Source organism: Drepanopeziza brunnea (genome assembly GCF_022702325.1).
Source record: "Drepanopeziza brunnea f. sp. 'multigermtubi' strain 214-2 chromosome Unknown ctg3, whole genome shotgun sequence".
NCBI lineage: Eukaryota > Fungi > Ascomycota > Leotiomycetes > Helotiales > Drepanopezizaceae > Drepanopeziza > Drepanopeziza brunnea.
Window position 1 is genome coordinate 3,375,034 of NW_027094066.1, and position 19,267 is coordinate 3,394,300.

The 19,267-nt window shown below is 50.6% G+C and overlaps 6 protein-coding genes across 6 annotated transcripts; 3 read left to right on the forward strand and 3 right to left on the reverse strand.

Annotated features, from left to right (window-relative positions):
- Positions 1-352: 352 nt before the first annotated feature.
- On the forward strand, positions 353-3,892 carry L3040_002843 (uncharacterized protein; the record flags this gene model as incomplete). The annotated part of the gene is made up of 4 exons (XM_007294767.1): positions 353-438; positions 488-627; positions 674-3,581; positions 3,637-3,892. 4 exons carry the CDS (start codon positions 353-355, stop codon positions 3,890-3,892), a joined length of 3,390 nt encoding a protein of 1,129 aa, XP_007294829.1.
- A 4,936-nt stretch (positions 3,893-8,828) lies between these two features.
- Positions 8,829-10,451, forward strand: L3040_002844 (uncharacterized protein; the record flags this gene model as incomplete). The annotated part of the gene is made up of 2 exons (XM_007294766.2): positions 8,829-8,910; positions 8,983-10,451. The coding sequence occupies 2 exons, from the start codon at positions 8,829-8,831 to the stop codon at positions 10,449-10,451; spliced, it is 1,551 nt and encodes a 516-aa protein (XP_007294828.2).
- Positions 10,452-11,084: 633 nt separating this feature from the next.
- L3040_002845 (uncharacterized protein) lies at positions 11,085-12,191 on the reverse strand (the record flags this gene model as incomplete). Its single annotated transcript, XM_007294765.1, has 2 exons — positions 11,085-12,008; positions 12,072-12,191. 2 exons carry the CDS (start codon positions 12,189-12,191, stop codon positions 11,085-11,087), a joined length of 1,044 nt encoding a protein of 347 aa, XP_007294827.1.
- A 659-nt stretch (positions 12,192-12,850) lies between these two features.
- On the forward strand, positions 12,851-15,001 carry L3040_002846 (uncharacterized protein; the record flags this gene model as incomplete). Its single annotated transcript, XM_007294764.1, has 4 exons — positions 12,851-12,948; positions 13,003-13,575; positions 13,622-13,754; positions 13,802-15,001. 4 exons carry the CDS (start codon positions 12,851-12,853, stop codon positions 14,999-15,001), a joined length of 2,004 nt encoding a protein of 667 aa, XP_007294826.1.
- Positions 15,002-16,217: 1,216 nt separating this feature from the next.
- Positions 16,218-17,421, reverse strand: L3040_002847 (uncharacterized protein; the record flags this gene model as incomplete). Its single annotated transcript, XM_007294763.2, has 2 exons — positions 16,218-17,259; positions 17,363-17,421. 2 exons carry the CDS (start codon positions 17,419-17,421, stop codon positions 16,218-16,220), a joined length of 1,101 nt encoding a protein of 366 aa, XP_007294825.2.
- Positions 17,422-18,774: 1,353 nt separating this feature from the next.
- On the reverse strand, positions 18,775-19,026 carry L3040_002848 (uncharacterized protein; the record flags this gene model as incomplete). The annotated part of the gene is made up of 1 exon (XM_007294762.2): positions 18,775-19,026. One exon carries the CDS (start codon positions 19,024-19,026, stop codon positions 18,775-18,777), a length of 252 nt encoding a protein of 83 aa, XP_007294824.2.
- Between the last annotated feature and the right edge of the window lie 241 nt (positions 19,027-19,267).

Here is a 19,267-nt window from a genome sequence, read left to right on the forward strand (position 1 = left end):
TACATGACCACTCACGACAATAATGCTCAGTCCAGAAAATCTATGTATCCACTCCCACCGCCTTGCGCCCATCTTCTCCCGGCAATGATCCCCCGATAGCCACCATCAGATTTGTCAACGAGCAGTGTTTTGTTTACCAAGGCCTGCGTGGCCTCTCAATCATCTACCCCTTCCGGGACTTGTCCAACAACGCCACAAGTCTGTTCTGTGATACTCGAATTGCAAGCTGCACCGACTGCTGTGGGGAGGCTGGAGGTCCCGAGAATCAAACGGAGTGCGCAGTGGAGGTTGCAGTCACAGTCGCAGTCGCCAACCCAGGCTCAAAAGCCCAGCTCTATAGAGCTAGAAAGCCATGGCATCCCCGGCGCCCCGGCCTTCATTCGAAAGTTCCTCCCCCATATCGCCCACTCGCACGAGAAACGATTATCCCTTTCCCAGGTCAGTCATAGGGTCTGCTGGAGGGGCGAAGGAGGTGCTGACAGTTTAGTCTGAGGCCGGGCTCTAGTGGGAGATTCCAGCGCCGGAGAGGTTCCACGGCCAGCTCGATACATTCAATCGCGGGTTCTATAGGGGGATCATTAGACACGGCATTGCATTTGCATGGTCTGGTTGAGTCCAGTCAAAATGGTGAGCTGTACACTCAACTGGCAGAAAATAATGCTGATACGTAAAGCTATATCGACCCTCCTTCAACCACCCATAGTCCGAACAGGGCTTATTCCCCACACATCTGCTCCAGCTTCGAGTGCACATAAACCGCCGACCACTCGAGACATTCCTCCCGTCACTCTTACGAACATTCCCCATGTCGACCCGTCCGAATTCAAGTCGTATCTTACTCAAGTGGGGGGGCTGTATGAAGCACTACAACGCGCTAAAGAGAATGAGGACGAAGATCCGACCCAGATACTTCGAAAAGGCAAAAAGGGCGACGAATTCGCAGACCTCCTTGATCAAGGCCGAAAAGCAATAAGTCGGCCGAATCTCTCTCGCAAAGCTTCACTAGCCTCTCTAGCTTCTTCCATCGAGACACCGTCCATACGAAGAAGGTCGAGTGGGGGAGCAGGCAGAAGAGCGCACGCGATTACACCTCTCTCTACAATACCTAATGTTTATTTCGAAGAAGACTTCCATCTCGAAAATCCTCGCACATTTGATGTTGTCAGTGAAAGGTCCGAAGTCGTCAAGCCCACAGCGGGATCGCCAGACCAGCGGAGAACCTCCAACGCGAATGGGAGTACGCTGAACCCAAGAAAGGCTTTAGCGACCAACGCTATTCTGCAGGAAAAGCTATCTTGGTACATGGATACAATCGAGGTGCATCTCATCTCGTCGATATCAACTGCATCGACATCTTTTTTCGCTGCTTTGGGGTCTTTACGTGAACTTCATTCTGAGGCAGCCGAGTCTGTAGATCGCATCAAGACGCTGCGAACAGAGTTGGCAAATTTGGATCAGGAAATGGCCGTAGGGGGTCTCAGGATCGTGAAGAAGAGGCGAAGGAGGGAAAATCTCAAAAAGCTAAGTGATGCGGTTCAGCAGCTGAAGCGAGTTGTGGAAGCCGTTGCGACCTGCGAATCTCTTGTAGACGAGGGTGAGATGGAAAATGCGCTAGACGAACTAGATGGCTTAGAAAGGCTAATCGCAGGCGAGAGCAAAAAAACCGATATCCAGCTTCGGGATCTCAGAGGCGCGACAGCTTTGAAAGGGGTCAATACTGACCTCGATTCTTTAAGATTACGAATTGGGAGGGCTTACGAGACCAGATTTTTGAATGCTTTGATGGGTGACCTCAGGCATCATGTTGAGTCTGTTTCGACTGCTGACACTTTACAACGCTGGAGCAGCTCCTCACAGCGCGTTAGAGGTAACCTTATCCGAGAGCCATCTGCATATCCAGCGTACTTGGCGATGGGCGAGCAGTTCAGAACGGAGCTATTGTCAAATCTGAGTGGCTTGCATCGGGCTCGCCATATAACTCCCGCCGCCACTGCTTTCCGCGAGTCGGTTTTACGAGAGGTCAGAAACATCATTAGGCGACCGATGCCTGCGTCAAATGATGATGATGCGGTATCAATCATGTCTGCGTCCACCGTTGGGGGAGGAAGGCAGAAGAATGCGCAAGACAAGTCAATTATGCTAGCGAGGAATCTTCGGGCATTGGATCCCGAAGATGCTGAAGAACTTCTGAAGAAGACATATATCGGCGTTGGCGAGACTCTGAGGAGATTAGGGGCGCAAGTCAAGGTCTTGTTAGACGTGACCAGCACTCTCGGAGAACCGCCCTCTGAGTTGATGTCTCCTAGGTCTCCCAAATCACCTCCGAGAAGTCCAAATATGGTTGCAATCGATGGCCGGTTGAACTCGGGTCGTCTAAGAGCAAGCTCTGTCGTGGATATCCAGGAAGAAATGCACCTGACACTCGACATGTCCAATCTTCTTGGCCAGGCAGTCGATATCGCTCAAGAGAAGATCGTCAAAGTTCTGAGGGTAAGGTCCGCGCAGAGCACGCATTTATCTGTGGATAACTTTCTTCGTTACTTTACACTAAATCTGCTCTTCGCCAATGAGTGCGAAGCGGTATCTGGGCGCGGTGGAACGGCCCTAAAGAATGTTGTCAATGGGCACATCAAAGATTTCGTGCAAAACATGAGTGAATCTGAACGTCAAGCATTGGCTACAGGAATGGAAGCGGACCCTTGGAATGCCAGCGACTTCACCGATGCCGACAAGGAGGAGTTGACTCGGATACTGTCTGCTAGCACCGAAGATGCTGAAGCCTGGATCTCAGGAAGCAAAATTTGGCTTCCTCCTGCTAGTCAATCACCGCCGAGCACTCTTGCAAGCATGCTTGTAGGACAGGTTAACGGTGATTCTGGAACTTCAACACCCCCCGGGGCTTCTTCCAAAGTCACCAACCGATCCGCCGTTATTGAAAGTGAAACGTTTATTCTCCCAATCTCCGCTATCCTTTGTCTCCACGGACTCTCATCCTTCCTCCACCTGAACACCGGCATTCCCTCAATGACGACCGAAATAGCAAGCTCTATTCTCTCCTACCTCACACTCTTTAACTCCCGCTGCACCCAACTCATTCTCGGCGCCGGCGCAACCCGCTCCGCCGGCCTCAAAAACATTACCACCAAACACCTCGCTCTCGCCGCTCAAGCCCTATCCTTCATCAGCAGCCTCATTCCTCATGTTCGCGAATTTGTTCGCCGCCATGCCGGCTCCGGCTCCGCCGTCTCCTCCCTCATGGCCGAGTTTGATAAGGTCCGCCGTGCCTACCTCGAACACCAGCAGTCCATCTACGACAAACTCGTTGATATTATGGCTGGTCGTTCAGCATCTCACGCTAAAGCAATGAAGCTGATAAACTGGGAGTCGGCTGATGACGGGGCCGTGAACAAATATATGGAGACGCTGACGAAAGAAACGATTACGCTGCATCGGGTGATGAGCAAGCATTTGCCGGACATGGCGGTCAAGATGATTATGGAACCTGTGTTTAAAGGTTATATGGAGCAATGGGGGAAGGCCTTTGGGGATGTAGTGCTGGGAAGTGAGGGTGCGCAAGCTAGGTATTTTCCCATACACTCTTAAGACATTGGTGGATAATGATTAATGCTGATCCAGGATGCTCCGTGACGCGGAATCGTTCAAATCCAAAATTGGAGGTCTGGACGGTGCAAGCGATGTAGGAGACCGCCTCGTCAACCTCGTCAAGAGCAAAAATGTACCGAAAGCTAAACCCCCCACGCCGCCTCCTCCGGCAACAGCAGAGGAACAAGAGACAATGACGAATGGAAAGAGTACTACCGAGGTGCCACCCGATTCTGAGGAAGTGGCTGAGTTGGAGAAGCCTCGAACGAGCGGGGAGACGAAAACCTGAGCCAGTTAGCTGTCCTACCAGTCCCAGAACTTGAACCTCGCGATAGAAGGGGGGAGGTCCCTATGCTTGACTGAGCAATCAAGGAAACAGTAGTGTGCATACCACCCGTGGTGTAAATAAGCCTGTTGAAGCAAAAACTGCAGATACGTAGCGTTGGAAAGGAAATTCCTGCAGTTACTGACCTGACTTTTTCTTTCCTACCTTTCTTTCCGCCTTGTATCTTCCGTGTCTCCCATTCATTTCTCTCTTCTCTCTTTTCTTTTCTTTTCTTTTCTTCTCTTCCTCCTTTCCTTCCCGGCATCATTTATATCGCCTGCCTACTTGCTTACCAGCATCTTTTTTATTCCGAAGAACAAGGGAATCCGACATGCAAACGCGGCTAGGTGATAGCTCTCAGCAAGACTAAGAGGGAAAGAAATGACTTTAGATCTTCCATCTTGTTGTTCTTTTTTAAGCGCTGATGTTTTTCCGCTGATCGATTGGTCGGTTGATGTAGATATAGATATAGATATAGACATAAATATATTACAGGATGGGCCTGGGTATAACAGGTTTAGGTAGGTCTTGAGTATTGGGTTGGTATTAAGTAAGCAAGAGGGCAAAAGAGGATACTTTCTAAGATAGATACGCTTTTCGGTTTTTTTTAAACTTGTTCACCGCGTCGCGCCACACACCCACCCCTTTAGCGAAGGGCGGGGAAACCGACAGTTACAGAGAAAAGTAGAAGAGATAGATAGTCGATTTCTCTTTTCTTCCGAACGCAAGATTTTACTTTTGTTCTGGGCGCTTTGTAGCATCATTGCAGTACTAACGGTACTTGGTTTGCTATCGGACGTTGTGTTTACGTAAGCGACTATTCATTCCCAACGACTAATCATAGCTTATGTCAACTACTCAGTAGGGGTTGTTTGGTGGGAGGGGCATATGGGGGATGGCGAGTCTGACGATTTAGGGGCGTCTGGCAAATCGGGGAGCGTGAAATCCTCGAAATGGTTACGCGAAACTGAAACTTTGAAATTGGTTTCTTCATGAAATCGATATTACGATGTATTTTCGATGTCGTCTAGTAACTCTTTCAAGTCGAGTTTCGAATTCGCAATGTTGAAGATCATTCGTTTTACTTGGTTTAATACGGAATGGGTATTCTTAGCATAATCCATCTAATCGTTGGATTCGCTTCCCCATATTTGGTAAGTACCGGTAAAAGAAGATAAACCGTGATTTTCGCTTTTTACAAGTCGTGATTTTAAATCAAGGTCTAACGCTACTAGGAGTCGAGTTTTAATAGAGACTTGATACTGAATTTGTGGGTTACTAGAAGTAGATACTGCTTTTTTGCAGCTTCTATTTCGAGAAGAGTCTCGAGGTTTCGAGACTTCATTTTAAGGATTTACTCCGTAGATTCTAAACCCCTTTTATCAGACGCTAATTCGGTCAACTAGAAACCGAAAACACCCTCGAAACCGGACTTGAGAGAGTTACCCTAGAACCTCCACAGAATGGCGCGCGGGGCTGTTGACTCCGCAAGATCGACGCCCTACCCGTATTGGCAAGGCTTGACTTCTACTTGGTAAAGATTTAAGTATTAATTGTGGCTCCAGCATAGTTTCGAGATCAGCGCAATCAACGCACTGATCAGTCAAGAAACAAAGATTGGACATTATTGCCAGCCCCGCGCGCCATTTCGGCAAGTTTATACGGAACCAGTCGCGCCCTAAGTCTTCTTAAGATGGCTCTGATTTGTTGATTTGAAGCTGATTTGCATCAGCCAAGCCATAAGGGATTAGTAGGTGTACAAGCTTCAGCCTTATCAGCTATAGTATAACATGAATCTAGATCCTTTCTCATCCCGCAGTTTACTGTTAATTCAGCATCAGTTCATCAGTTCATCAGTTCTTTCAATCTTCAAATCATCAACTTCCAAAACCAAAATACTACTTATTAAATCCTTCACATCGCCAAAATGGTCTCTATCAAATCTTTGCTCACCGTGCTTTTGCCAGTAGCTTATCCAACCAATCTTTATCAGCCTTATATAGCTAGCTTGCTAACTTGGCATATTGCTTTAGCACCTCTGCAGTGAGCGCACAAAGGCAATCCTGTACTTGTGGAGATAGCTCCGAAACCGAAGCCTTATGCGGCGCACTCCAAAGCACACCGGCAAGCTACAGTGCGGCCTACGTAAGTGATTACCAGACTAATAAAGCTTTTTCAAATCCCCCGAGTATATCTCGAAATATACTACTACATGCTAATAGTTATCATTCCACAGTGCCACTTTTCTGGTTCCGGGGCCGTCGCTACCTTCTCTGCGGCAGGCACTGACAATGGTAAAGTTAGCGGCATGCCAGGAAGACTGAGCGCCTCTCGGCAGCTTTCCCGACGGAGGTACAGCGGTCAAGTGCTATAACCTTTGCCGCCCTACGGCTCAAAATGGGATTCTTCAAGATTCCGTTCCTAACGGTCGCGTTACTGCCTAATTGGGTTAAGAATGTTAGCTGGAGAGCAGCAAGGTTTAGAACACTTGACCGCTGTACCTCCGCAGATGCATGCAAAGGGGCTCAAATGTCTGATCGTGTTCTTGGGGGGCGTGATTGATTCCCGCAGGTGCCTTTGATTAAATGGGTAAAAGAAAGGGTGAAATACTCCGTACGTGCCAGGAAAAATTGTCACAGCCTAAGGGCGCCTTAAAAGTCTCTTATCTCCACTTCGGACCCCCTGGTTACCCTACCCTCAGGGTATCGGTACCACTTACGCCTGTGACGTTGTACTACGTAGTAAGTATTCTTAGTAATTGATAAGTCAGTATGTATTATAAAAGTAACTCGGTCAGCTTACCTATTATAGGTTTTTGATAGCGATCTGTATTATAATTGTAAAAAGGTTGATACGAAGTTCAGCCTTATGATTTTCTTGGGAGTCGAAAATGGCTCGGAAACACGACTAGGAAGCGTTACCAGACGGGGCCTTAGGTAGGTAGATTTATAAGGAGGTCACGAACAAGCAAGTACTTACTTCCCTTCTGTGTAATACCGGCGTTTACGCTGCTGGAGAATTTGGTGGGATGTACGCGCAGAATCCAATCTGCAGCTAGTAAGTAGCCCAATACCTCACAGCTTTGATGGCAAGTTCCAAAACTCACTAGGTATGTCGGCCAAAGGTTGAAATCCCAGAGACTTTTAACCAGCCCTATGAAACCAATAGACTGTCGGTTGTTCATATCGCCTTTGGACGGATCATCTCTGAGCAAGCGGTTCACCAAGATCTTCTCTTCGTGCTCGCTGAATCACCCTTTCCCGCGACCTCGGCCAGAAGTTTGGCAGGGGCTAGCTGGCATCGCGAACCATGATATGACACCAAATACAGCGTTGATGATACTTTCAATTAGGAAGCTGGGAACCTTTTAGATGGTGTCATGGTGAATGGAAAGGAGGGGGGGGATATACAGCCATTGCCCGCCAGACCAGTCGTTAATGCGTTCCTTATTTTCGTGCCAAAGTTGTCCGTTCAACTCTAGGGCTGTAAATACAGATCTTGCCCTGCTGGCGCGAGCAGACACCGCACGATGGGTGCTCTTGAGTGCACTGAGGATATATGAGTTGTGCCCATCTTGGAGAATATACGGGTACAGAAGGGGAGATCACCTCGAATTTCCCGACGCTGCACTCATCGCACTTTAGAGCTTGTCATGAGCAAGTCTGATGATGGATGGGTCGTCGACGTTGCGGCGCGTTCAGAAGCGGGAGTAATCCATGCATAGGCAGCTGACGGTGGAATTGCGTACGTCAAAGTTAGCGGTCTGCTCAAGAGGCCTGCTCAGGAATAAGCTTTCGCTAAAGTGCTTGTTGATAAACAAAACCAAATGCGAAATATGGGGTTTCAAAGGGGAGCATGTCGTTGGTGTCCGATTCCGATGATTCGCAGCGCTACTGTAATACTTAGCACCCCTGGAGACTTTCTAGCTTTGCTCTCTCGCTTCTGAACCGCTTGCTAATAAGAAAAGAAGTAGGCCCAAATCAAGCCTTATCAAGCTTCAACTCGTCACGTCTGTGGTCAGCCGAAAACATATCTTACGACGGTAAACATATATATGTCCCACTCTCAGGAATATCACCGGCCTTTCACCTGGCCGAATACACGACTCGATCCCAGCCCTTTTTTTTTCTCTGAGGAACTCACGTGGAAGTAATTCAACGGAACAGCCACCTCTTGCGCAAGAGAAGAGGGGGGGTAGAAGGAGCCCTGCAGTCGCCCGGTCTCCTTCATTCTCCGAGCCACGGAGTCATCCAGTCCATCCAATGCCAAGAAAAAAAACTGACTCCTGAGTAAACACAAAGCCGGGTTGACAGACAGATATGCATGACTCAATAAGCGAACCACCTGTCAGAAGATCTGCACCTGCCCGCCCGGAAGGCCCTGCTATCGGTCCACACTTACTCCGTACTTTACGTGGGGAAGATACTCCCCGCGATTGCTAGAAGCAGGAGAGATGGCGGGGAGGGAGAGGGGAAGCGAGTGGTTTTGAAGTGGATGTTGCCAATAGTGGAGAGCCGTATATATATATATATAGGCTAGAGGAGCTCCCCAGATAAATGGACTGGTCATAATCTCACTCCCGCGTCGTCTCAGTGTTTTTTTTTTTTTGCTGTCATTAGGACCTTTATCCTTTCCTTCTTGCGATCGGCACCTCGGAGGAGTCCAGCATCAACATGGACCAACATGCGGCATCCGAGTCCAAGAAGGAGAAGGAGAAGAAGAAGGGGGTCGGGATTCTGTTTAAGAACCCATATCTCTTCGGAGTCGCGCTTGTAAACAAGACACCACTTTCGTGTTCGCTTCGAGTGATGCATTCGTTTTGCTGATCGGCTGGCAGTTCTCTACTCTCGGTGGCTTCCTCTTTGGATACGACCAAGGGGTCGTGTCGGGAGTCTTGACCATGGAGGCCTTCGGCGCCGCTTTTCCCCGCGTGTACTCTGACAGCGGGTTCAAAGGGTGGTTCGTGTCAACCCTCCTGCTCGGTAAGTCTTAGTGAACTGTCAAGATTCAAGTGAGCCCCGCGAGGTTTTCTAATGACGGCAACGTATATATAGCTGCTTGGGCGGGATCCCTCCTCAATGGATTCGTCGCCGACAGTCTTGGGCGCAAGATCGACATCATGATCGGGGTCGTCGTGTTCACTATCGGGTCGACCATCCAGGCTGGCGCCGTGAACATCCCCATGCTCTTCCTCGGACGCGCCATCGCCGGACTGGCAGTCGGCATGATGACCATGGTCATCCCACTCTACATATCTGAGGTCTCGCTCCCCGAGATCAGGGGCGGGCTGGTCGTTCTCCAGCAACTGTCCATCACCATCGGCATCCTCTTCAGTTTCTGGATCGACTACGGTACCCACTACATTGGGGGCACACGGTGCGCCCCAGATATCGATTACACCGGGGGAACGGCATCGGTACGTACGTTCGATCCTTACAGCGATGTTGCTCTAGACGGATGCACTGGGCAATCCGACGCGTCGTGGAGAATCCCCCTCGCGCTCCAGATCTTTCCAGCGCTCGTCCTCGGCATTGGAATGCTGTTCTACCCGGACTCTCCCAGATGGTTACTGATGAAGGAGCGGGATGAAGAAGCCATTTCGACGCTCGCTCGGCTCCGCCGCAAGCCATCCGGCCACCCATCTGTCATCGCAGAAGCTCTGGAGATCAAAGCCGGAATCCTCGTCGAGAACACCTATATCCGAGACCACTTTGCCGGTCTCAGCGGATGCAGACTTCAGGTCGCCCAGTACAGCTCCATGCTCACCCACTCTGGACGATTCAAGCGTCTGGCCGTCGGATGCTGCGTCATGTTCTTCCAGCAGTTCATGGGCTGCAATGCCATGATCTACTACGCACCCACGATCTTCGCTTCGCTCGGCCTGGACGGCAACACCACGTCGCTGCTCGCAACCGGAGTCTACGGCATCATCAACATGCTCGCCACGCTCCCCGCCCTGCTATTCATCGACCGCGTCGGCCGCAGACCCCTCCTCATGTCCGGCGCCGCGGGAACCTTCCTCTCGCTCGTCGTCGTCGGCGCCATCATCGCCGCCTTCGGCCCCGAAGGCCTCGCGGCCAACAAAGCCGCCGGCTGGGCCGGCATCGCATTCATCTACGTCTACGACGTCAACTTCTCCTACTCCTTCGCGCCCATCGGCTGGGTCCTCCCGTCCGAGATCTTCCCGCTGTCCATCCGCTCCAAAGCCATCTCCGTGACGACCTCAACGACCTGGATGTGCAACTTCGTCATCGGGCTCGCGACGCCGGACATGCTGGCGACCATCACGTACGGGACGTACTTCTTCTTCGCGGCCTTCTGCCTGCTGGCGTTGGCGTTTACGTATTTCTGCGTTCCCGAGACGCAGGGGAGGAGGCTCGAGGATATGGATCTGGTGTTTGGGGATCGGGATGCGCACGAGGAGAAGGAGAGGGTTAGGGCTGTGGAGGCTCAGCTGAGGGGCGTGAGGATCGATGGGGAGCTGGAGAAGGAGGGGTTAGAGGTGCTGCATCATGAGGTGTGAAGCGTGAGATGCCGGGACGGAAATGCGTATTTTAATATAGATTTAGATCGCTGGCTACGGAATCGAGCCTTTTCATTCGTCTGTGGCAGCTGAAGGTTGCTCCTTAACATCGAGTGCCCGGGGCTCGCAATGATATGCCTAGGATATATGATCGACCTAAAATTGCTAAGCGAGAGAGACAAAAAGGGGTAGCGAGAGTTATTAAAGCGATAATTAGTCAAGCGAGACTTTTCATGAGATTATTTTGAAGCGCAAAACACTAAAAGCCAACGGGTATCAGAGTCTGCGGGCTAGTATACCCAGGCCCTTGTTTTTGTAGCTGGCAGAGACGGTTACTATGTAGATGGAATAGGCCAAGGGCTTGCGACGTGCAACATACCAGGTACGAGGGACCCAGAGACATCAACTCTAGGAGTATATAGGAGCCAATCTACGTTTGAAACCAAACCTTGAAATATATCGCTGCGAGCACAAGCGCAAAGAAATTTAAATAGGTATCGGGCTCTCCAGACTAGCAGCAAAATCGAAGCAGGAAACATGCGCATGCTCATCTAATCATCTACGGCACTGTGGAGCCCAAGATGCAGTGCATATGAAAGCAAAAATACGCAGTCACGAAGGTAGGCCATCAGATTACTTGCTGCGCTTGTAGATCTTGCCCAGGAAGCTCTCGAACACTGTCTTTTTCAAGCCCTCCGACTCGTCAACCTCTTCAATCATCTTGCGGATCTCGCCTACGCGCTTCTCCTCGTAGTCTCTGTAGATCTGCTCCAGTTTCAGCTCGTCGAACAGTTTCTTGACCGCCGCCTCATTGTCCTTGTTCTTGCGGCCGTAGTTGTCTTCCAGCACCTTTCTCTGCTCGGGCGTGACGATCTCCAACGCCTTGTTGACGAGCCACGAGCACTTGTTGTCCATGATGTCGGTACCGATCTTGCCAATGTGTTCGGGAAGGCCAAAATTGTCCAGGTAGTCATCTTGGATTTGGAAGTACTCGCCAAGTGGAATCAGAATGTCCTCTGCCTGTTTCAGATTTTTGGGGGTCGCAATGTTCTGATGATACAATGCAAGGGCGACGGGGAGGTAGAAGGAGTAGTATGCGGTCTTGTAGATGACGATAAATTGGTATTTCGCAAGCGAGAAGTTGTCCAGGTCAACCTTATCTTCGGGCGCGGTAAGCAGGTCGCACAGCTGGCCGATTTCGGTCTGGAAGGTGACCTCGTGGAAGAGCTCGATCAGGTCGACGTAGCACGGGTGGGTCTTGAAGTATTTCTTCAGAAGGGTATAGATGGCGCTTTCAAGCAAGAAGGCATCGTTGATGGCGATCATACCGACGTGCGGTTGACGGTACCAGCAAGGGGCGCCGCGACGAGTGATGCTGCTGTCCATGATGTCGTCCGAGACCAGGAAGAAGGCCTGCAGCAGCTCGGTCATCCATCCCAGGGTTGCGGCTTGGAAGTATTGGTTCTCGCTGAGAGGCGCTTCGAGGAGGAGAGAGACGGAGTCGGGGACAGACATTCCGCGGTTGCATTTTCCGCCGATGGTGTTGGCATTGAGGGACTTTAAGCGTTGTTTTAGTTAGCTGAAGCATATTCATGGGGTGGGTGAGCAGAATTCATTTACAGCTTTGTACCACTCGACAAAAGCTTCGGGGAGCTTGTATTGCTTAGCATGGTCGAGGAGATCCTCCACCAGCGTGGGAAAGACGGACTCGAATTGTTTGAGGGTAGTGGTTTGCGCCATGGTTGGGGAGTTTGGGGATGGGGATGGGGATCAAGAGGGAGATGGGGATGCTTTTGCGTGGTGGTGGTGGTGAGATGAGGTGGAATTGGGGAAGTACAGAGATTGTCTGGAGTGTTACCTTTGTATACGAAGTGAGAGTTGATCGAGGCTGTTGTTCTTGTGCCTCCTCGAAAGAGTGGGCGGGGAGGGGTCATTGCCATTGGTGGGGTCGTAAAGAAAACGCTTGGCAGGAGCTTGCACCTTGCAAAGGATTTACATTGCATCTGACTACATTCTCACCTCTCTCTTTACGGAGTAGGTCGAGATACCTGTTGTACCTCTCACGATTTGATCAAGTATTACAACACAAATACTTACAGGTACCTACCTACTTGTACATGAGAATAGCCGGCTGGCTCGCTTTATAGTTCCCAGTTGCCCGACACCCGTCCAAGTCAACAAACACCAACAACGACAACAACGCGTCGCGACATCCCGCAGCTGCATCGGCCCGCAGCCCTAGCCTCAGCCTCAGCCTCAGCCTTGTCCGAGGACTATCCCATCCCCATCTCGCCCCACGAGTCAACATCGAGGATCCTGGGAACAATACGGAGGACGACAATTACTGTGACAAGCAGCATAATTCGAAGGACCAAACCCTACCGTTGAGATCATCCATCATGGCGCTTAATGAGCGCGATACGTCCCAGCTGCGCGCCGCTCTGCAGGAGGCTGTCGTCAAGTGCTCAGAACGATGTTTATACCAGTCTGCAAAATGGTGCGCATTATCCCCAGTCGTAGATACACAGCTGTAATGCTGACACCCAACCAGGGCCGCGGAGCTATTGACCTCAATACCGACACCAGATACCTCCTCCGAGCCCGAAGACTCGCAGATGACCGAGGTACCCTCAGAAGGTCTGCCACCGATTGTCGTAACAGGGAATCTGGACCCGGAGGAAGCCCTGCTCGAGGCGCGAGAGATAAACCAATATCTGCTGGCGAAATCGTTCTTCGACTGTCGGGAATTTGATCGATGTGCGGCCGTGTTCCTGCCCGATACTATCCTCGCTGGAATTCTATCAACGGCTTCGGCGAAGAACCCCAGTGGACCCACACCGGCAGGCAAAGGCAAGGGGAAAGCTCCCTCAAATCGACCCAGTGCGGTGATGCCGATGCCAAAGCTCAGTCAGAAGAGTCTCTTCCTCGCTCTGTATGCCAAATACATGTCGGGGGAAAAGAGGAAGGACGAGGATAGTGAGATGGTTATGGGTCCACATGATGGCGGAAATGCAGTGAACAAACAACTGGTGGTAATAAGTCGATACCTGCAACAATGGTTCCAAGAGCGAGGAATCGATCAGCAAGGAAGAGTGTTAGGAAGCCAGGGCTGGCTCGAGTACCTGTAAGCGAACCCCTTTCACGGAAGACCATCACGACTAATGTTCCAGGCTCGGCATGGTGCTCGCAAAGGACAAGAATGAGAATGAAGCTATGCAGTGGCTGGTACAGAGTGTACATCTATATCCGATGAATTGGGGCTGTTGGTTGGAAATGACCTCCCTTGTTGGACGAGTCGAAGACGTGAGCACACATCTCATACCCCATCACACAAAACTGACAACCTGTAGTTGAATCGGATATCTCCGCACCTTCCACAGAATATCACATCCTTCATTTTCCACCTACACACCTCTCTTGAACTCTACCAGTCAACCCCGACGCTGTCAAACTCCCTCGACCAACTACTCTCGATATTCCCAACAAGCCCGTTCCTCCTTACCTGCTTAGCACTGCTCGCCTATCATACCAAAGATTTTGTCGGGGCCGATGCCCACTTCAGTAATTTACTCGCACTTCATCCTCATCGACTCGACTCACTGGATCACTACTCGAATATTCTATACGTGATGAACTTGCGACCCAAACTGTCTTTCTTAGCACATCTCTGCTCAACGGTCGACAAATTCCGGCCCGAATCTTGTGTTGTCATAGGAAACTACTACTCACTTCTCTCCTCTCACGAGAAGGCCGTCCAATACTTCCGCAGGGCCCTCACACTAGATCGGTCCTGCTTGAGCGCATGGACACTCATGGGTCATGAGTATGTCGAACTAAAAAATACACACGCTGCCATCGAGTCTTACCGTCGAGCAGTCGACGTCAACAGGCGCGACTACCGAGCCTGGTACGGTCTTGGCCAAACCTACGAAGTCCTCGAGATGCACGCGTACGCCCTATGGTACTACAAACGCGCTGCTGGTCTGCGGCCCTGGGACGGTAAGATGTGGATGGCTGTCGGATCCTGCCTCAAAAAGATGGAACGCCACCTTGAAGGCATCAAAGCGTACAAGAGGGCGCTACTGGCGGATAGTTATTATGATGCCGGTGTGGGCTCGTCTTTTGGAAGTGGAGTGAGGGAAAAGGGGGCGACTATGGACCCGGAAATCCTGCTGGAAATTGCGGCTATGTATGAGAAGTTGGAGAATGTGGAGGAGGCCAGGGGGTACATGGAGATGTGTGTTGCGCAGGAGGAGGGTGCGGTGGCGGACATGGAGTCCGGCATCAACATACACGCGGATTCGCAGTCATCGGATGATGACTCGAGGCCTGGTGCAGGCAGCGGCGGTGGCGGAGAGCACGGCACTGGCGTTACGGCTGCGACGTCCAAGGCGCGGATGTGGCTTGCCAAATACGCGGTGACCATAGGGGATTTGGACCGGGCGATGCAGCTTGCGAACGAGCTCTGCCAGGACGGGGTTGAGGTCGAGGAGGCCAAGGCGTTGGTTAGGGATGTTCGGGGGAGGTTGGAGGCTCGTGAGCATGAGTGATAGGATAGCCTAGCCCCTTGGCAGTCAAGTCAACAACGTACGGAAGTGCGACGTACCGTAGATGTTAGGTTCGATATAAGCGAATAGAATAATTGATACCCCCCTGCACTGTGACTACCACGGGCACCGATCAGATCAGCCTGATGTTGTAAGTCTACGGTACGATTGATACAAGCGAAGAAGAAGATGTACGGACGCCCGAGTAGGGGTTTTTTTTTTTTTTTTTTTTTTTTTTTTTTTTTTTTTTCATTCATTCAATTCTAGTTTGTTAGTTAGTTAGTTCAGTATGTGTCTGTGTATGTATGTGTGTGTCTATGTCAGCCTCAACTCCCGGCAGGCGGCAGGCAAGCAGGCAAGGCAGACAGGCAGCTTTCACCTGCGTTGCGTTCGCTACCATTCAAACCCCGCCGTGCGACCTCCGATCGAACGGACAGCAAGCATATGCTGTTGCGAAGCGAGAAGCTTAGTATACCGGTTTACAGAGTTAAGTAGGCAACCGCGACAGAGAGAGAGAGACAGAGAGAGAGAGCCCGCAGGTTTCACTTACGGAGCACACACACTCATGCACACAGGCAGGCACAGGCAGGCAGGCACAGGCAGCGAGCGAGAGCGCGAGCGCACTGACTACTACGGATTGCCTTCCTATCGACCGGTATCTTCTGACATCGTTTTGATAGAGGAAAATAGATACTGTTTGTTGGAGGAAAGTAGATAGCAGGCTGGCAGACAGACAGACAGACAGACAGACAGGCTGGGTAGATAGGTAGAGAGGGTGGAGTCTTTAGTGAGGAGCGGTACTGTGTGTATGTGTGTATGTGTATATATGTACAATAACGAATTGATTTGCTATTTCTTCAAGTATTATTCATGCATGAGTAGAGTACAGAGGTACATGTAGCATGGTAGTAGATACATACGTACAGAGCAGGTTCTTCAATCCATGAATCGCGATTAAAAAATGCCTTGTGGCAGCGCCCTTCTTATGTTATGTTATGCACCCTGTTTCCAAATCTCGCCTGGGCTGACCCAATGCTTCTTTTCCTTTTTCCATTTTTTCCATTTTTCCATTTTCCCCTTTTCCCTTTTCCCTTTTTCCTTTTTTTTTTTTTTTTTTTTTTCCCCCCGTTTTTCATATTTTATCTTTTCTCTTTATAAATGCGGGTAAAAAAATTCTCTCCACCCCAGAATCCCCCCATCCGCAAAGAAGGAAAAAGATTCAATCATCTCTCTCAAGCAACGGCCTGGAGTCCCTCGACGACGACGTCCTCGGCTCCCCATTCTCCACCTCAAGCACCGCCGGCGCAGCAGCCTGCTGCCCCTCCCGATAGACGAAGAACTGCGCAAAGATGGCGGCATCGAGGAAGAGCGTCCCCAGACTGCCGGCAAGCCAGGACGCGTTGATCAGGATGTAGCGCCCGTAGATCCGGCCCGCCTCTCCCCCGGCGCACTTCCCGAACACGCCCGTGCAGCGCGGCTCGTAGGCGAAGATGGACAGCACGTAGGTGAGGTTCCCGATACAGGCGAAGAGGAAGAAGAGCATCGAGACGCCCTCGGTGGATCTCCTCCGGTAGTTGAGCAGCAGCTGCGGGACCCGAGAGCCGAGGTAGAGCACGGCGCAGAAGTAGCCGAAGATCTGGCCCCAGAGGTTGAGGATCAGTGGTTCGGGGTGCGGGTGTTTAGGCGTGTGGGGGGGTGGTGCGTCCGAGATGTGCGAGCGGTTGGAGATGTACCAGCCCAGGACGCCGGCCGCGACGACCATGAGGACAGCGATGGTATTGAAGAGCGTCGCTTGCAGCGACGTAGTGACTTTCTTGACTGGCGGAGGGTTGTGCTCGTCGAGTAGAGGGACGGCAGGGGAGAGGTGAGAGGCGGAGATGGAGCTGGCGCGGCGTTCCAGGTCCAGATCTCTGTCTGAGGAGGAGGCTAAAAGGCCGGTTTGCTCGTTGGGTTCTCCTAGATGGCCATTCCTAGCGGCGGTGCCGTCTTGCAGCTTGGGTGGAACGACTTCATCTTTCCACGTGAACCCGCGGTAGTAAAAACACTGGAGCAAAAGCACAATGTCGGCAATAGTGTAGTAGATGGCTAATACCAGCATCGTCGGCAGCACGCCCTGTAGGACGGCGCCTAGTATGTTGAACACATCGCCGGCGAGCCAGACGATGATGAATTGCAGAGAGAGGCCATCTGCTGAGCCCCGACGGAAGTTCTCGACGATTTGCGGCGAGAAGACTACGATCCAGCAGGCTATGGATATTGAACTGCATATATTTCAGGTGAGTCACGTTGCGTATGTTATATATATGTATATATGTATGTTATATAGATATATACGCACGATTTCCAGTTGGAGAAAGAACGTACCCGAGAATGCCACTAATAGCCGTGATGGACAGATTCAGTGTCTCTGTTGGAGGAACCATCTTGACGATATCGTCGGATCGGAGAATATTGTATTGCTAAGCTCGTCATCCGTGTGACAAGAGGGATATTGTAGAGCCAGCGAGCGATTGGGGGAGCTGATCCGGAAGAGAGAGAGGGAGAAATCGCTTGGTCCGGGGACCCCGGAAATGGGATTCTCCGGTTGATCAATGACGTTCATTCACCACGTCTTTGTCCGACGTCGCCAACGGATCAACCCTCCCCCTGAGTATAACCAGTAAATAAAACAAACAAACAAACAATGAACTGGGTGAGCGAGCAGATTCAATCCAGCTCCGAGGTCAGTCGATTGTAGAAAATAAGAGATGAGAGCCTCCGTCGCTGGTGGTGGATGGTGACTCGGAGAAGAAGTTGATGCTCGAAGGGGTTTTCTTTTCGGCCCCTGGACTGGACTCGACGAGCGAGGTCCGATCACGTGAGTATGGCGCTAAGCAGCCATGCCTGTCGCTATGTGGTACCGGTAGGTATTGGAATAGGAAAGGTCGAAGTCAAAAAAAAGTTATGCATCACCTAATTTGATTTCTCATACGTATTTAGTATTTACCTATTCTTTTCTTCTCTTCTCCTTTCCCATCGTTCATACCACAATAAACCATCGGAATTCGGCTTCATCAAATCGTACACTATTACTTTGCTACCTGCGACATCTTCATTCGTTCGTTCGATCGTTGGCTACCTGCTTCTTTTTGTCTATCCATTTATCTATTTCTATCTGTTTATCTAATTATTTTCTCAATCTAACTATCAACTCCTTAAATACGCTGGCTCGCTCGCTCACATGATTCTAGGTTTGAAGATCTCCATCTAATACACTTTAAAGGCTCCACCCAACGAACATCAGGGTCCTCCAGGATCTCCTCACACACTTAGGCCAACGCACCCCTTCCCCATTACCATCCAGATCGTAAGTTTTTATTGTTTTTGACTGAAATGTAATTTTAATGCGGAAGGAGACGGAGGTAGGACGGGTATATACTCATACTGATAAGTAGCATTCTTCCTGTTTGAACTCTTGTGACTTCTCCAAGTACTCGTCGGTTGCCTGGGTATAATTGAAAGAAATTGCCTACTTACCTTAGGACGAGTAGAGTATAGATAGATTAATTCAATGGAAAAGAGTGAAGAAAATAAATATGTATGTGTGTATGTGAATAGCCAAAACTCCCACCCATTCATTCACCCGTATATACAGCCCAATCCACTCCGGTCCACCCTACTCCTATATCATCCCCATGCATTTCCCTTCTCTCCATCCGTATGCCTCCCCGCCCCCACCAGCCACAGCACACCGACACTGACGAAAATGACAAAAACAATAACGCTCTCCCTCTCAACTAACTATCCGCGCTCCCAACGCCATGCGCGTTGCCACTCCGCCGCCGCGCCGAGCGGGAGGCAGCTTCCATCTGCCGCTTAGTGTGGAGGTGCATCTCGCGCGTATAGGAGGAGAGTGTGGTGGTGGGGGAGGAGGGCTGGTCGTGGGTAGTGTTGCTGTTGTCGTTGTCGTAATGTTGTTGGGATTGGGCGCAGGAGGGAGAAGACGTGGAGGTGAGGTGAGAGTAGCTCTTGTAGGGTGGTGAGGACATGGTAGTGGTGGTGGTATAGAGGATCGTGTTGGGTTATGTTATTGTATTATATCGTGTTGTGTTGTAGTGTTGTGGTGTTGTGTTGGATTGTGAAGGAGGAGTAGGAGGCACTGGTAGAGTTGGAGGTTAGGTGTGTATTGTTTGATGGAGGATAGATGGGTATATATTTCTGTACATAAGAATGTATGTAAGTGAGATTGCAATGAGATATGGATTGGTTTGGATGTTGATGTATCACCTT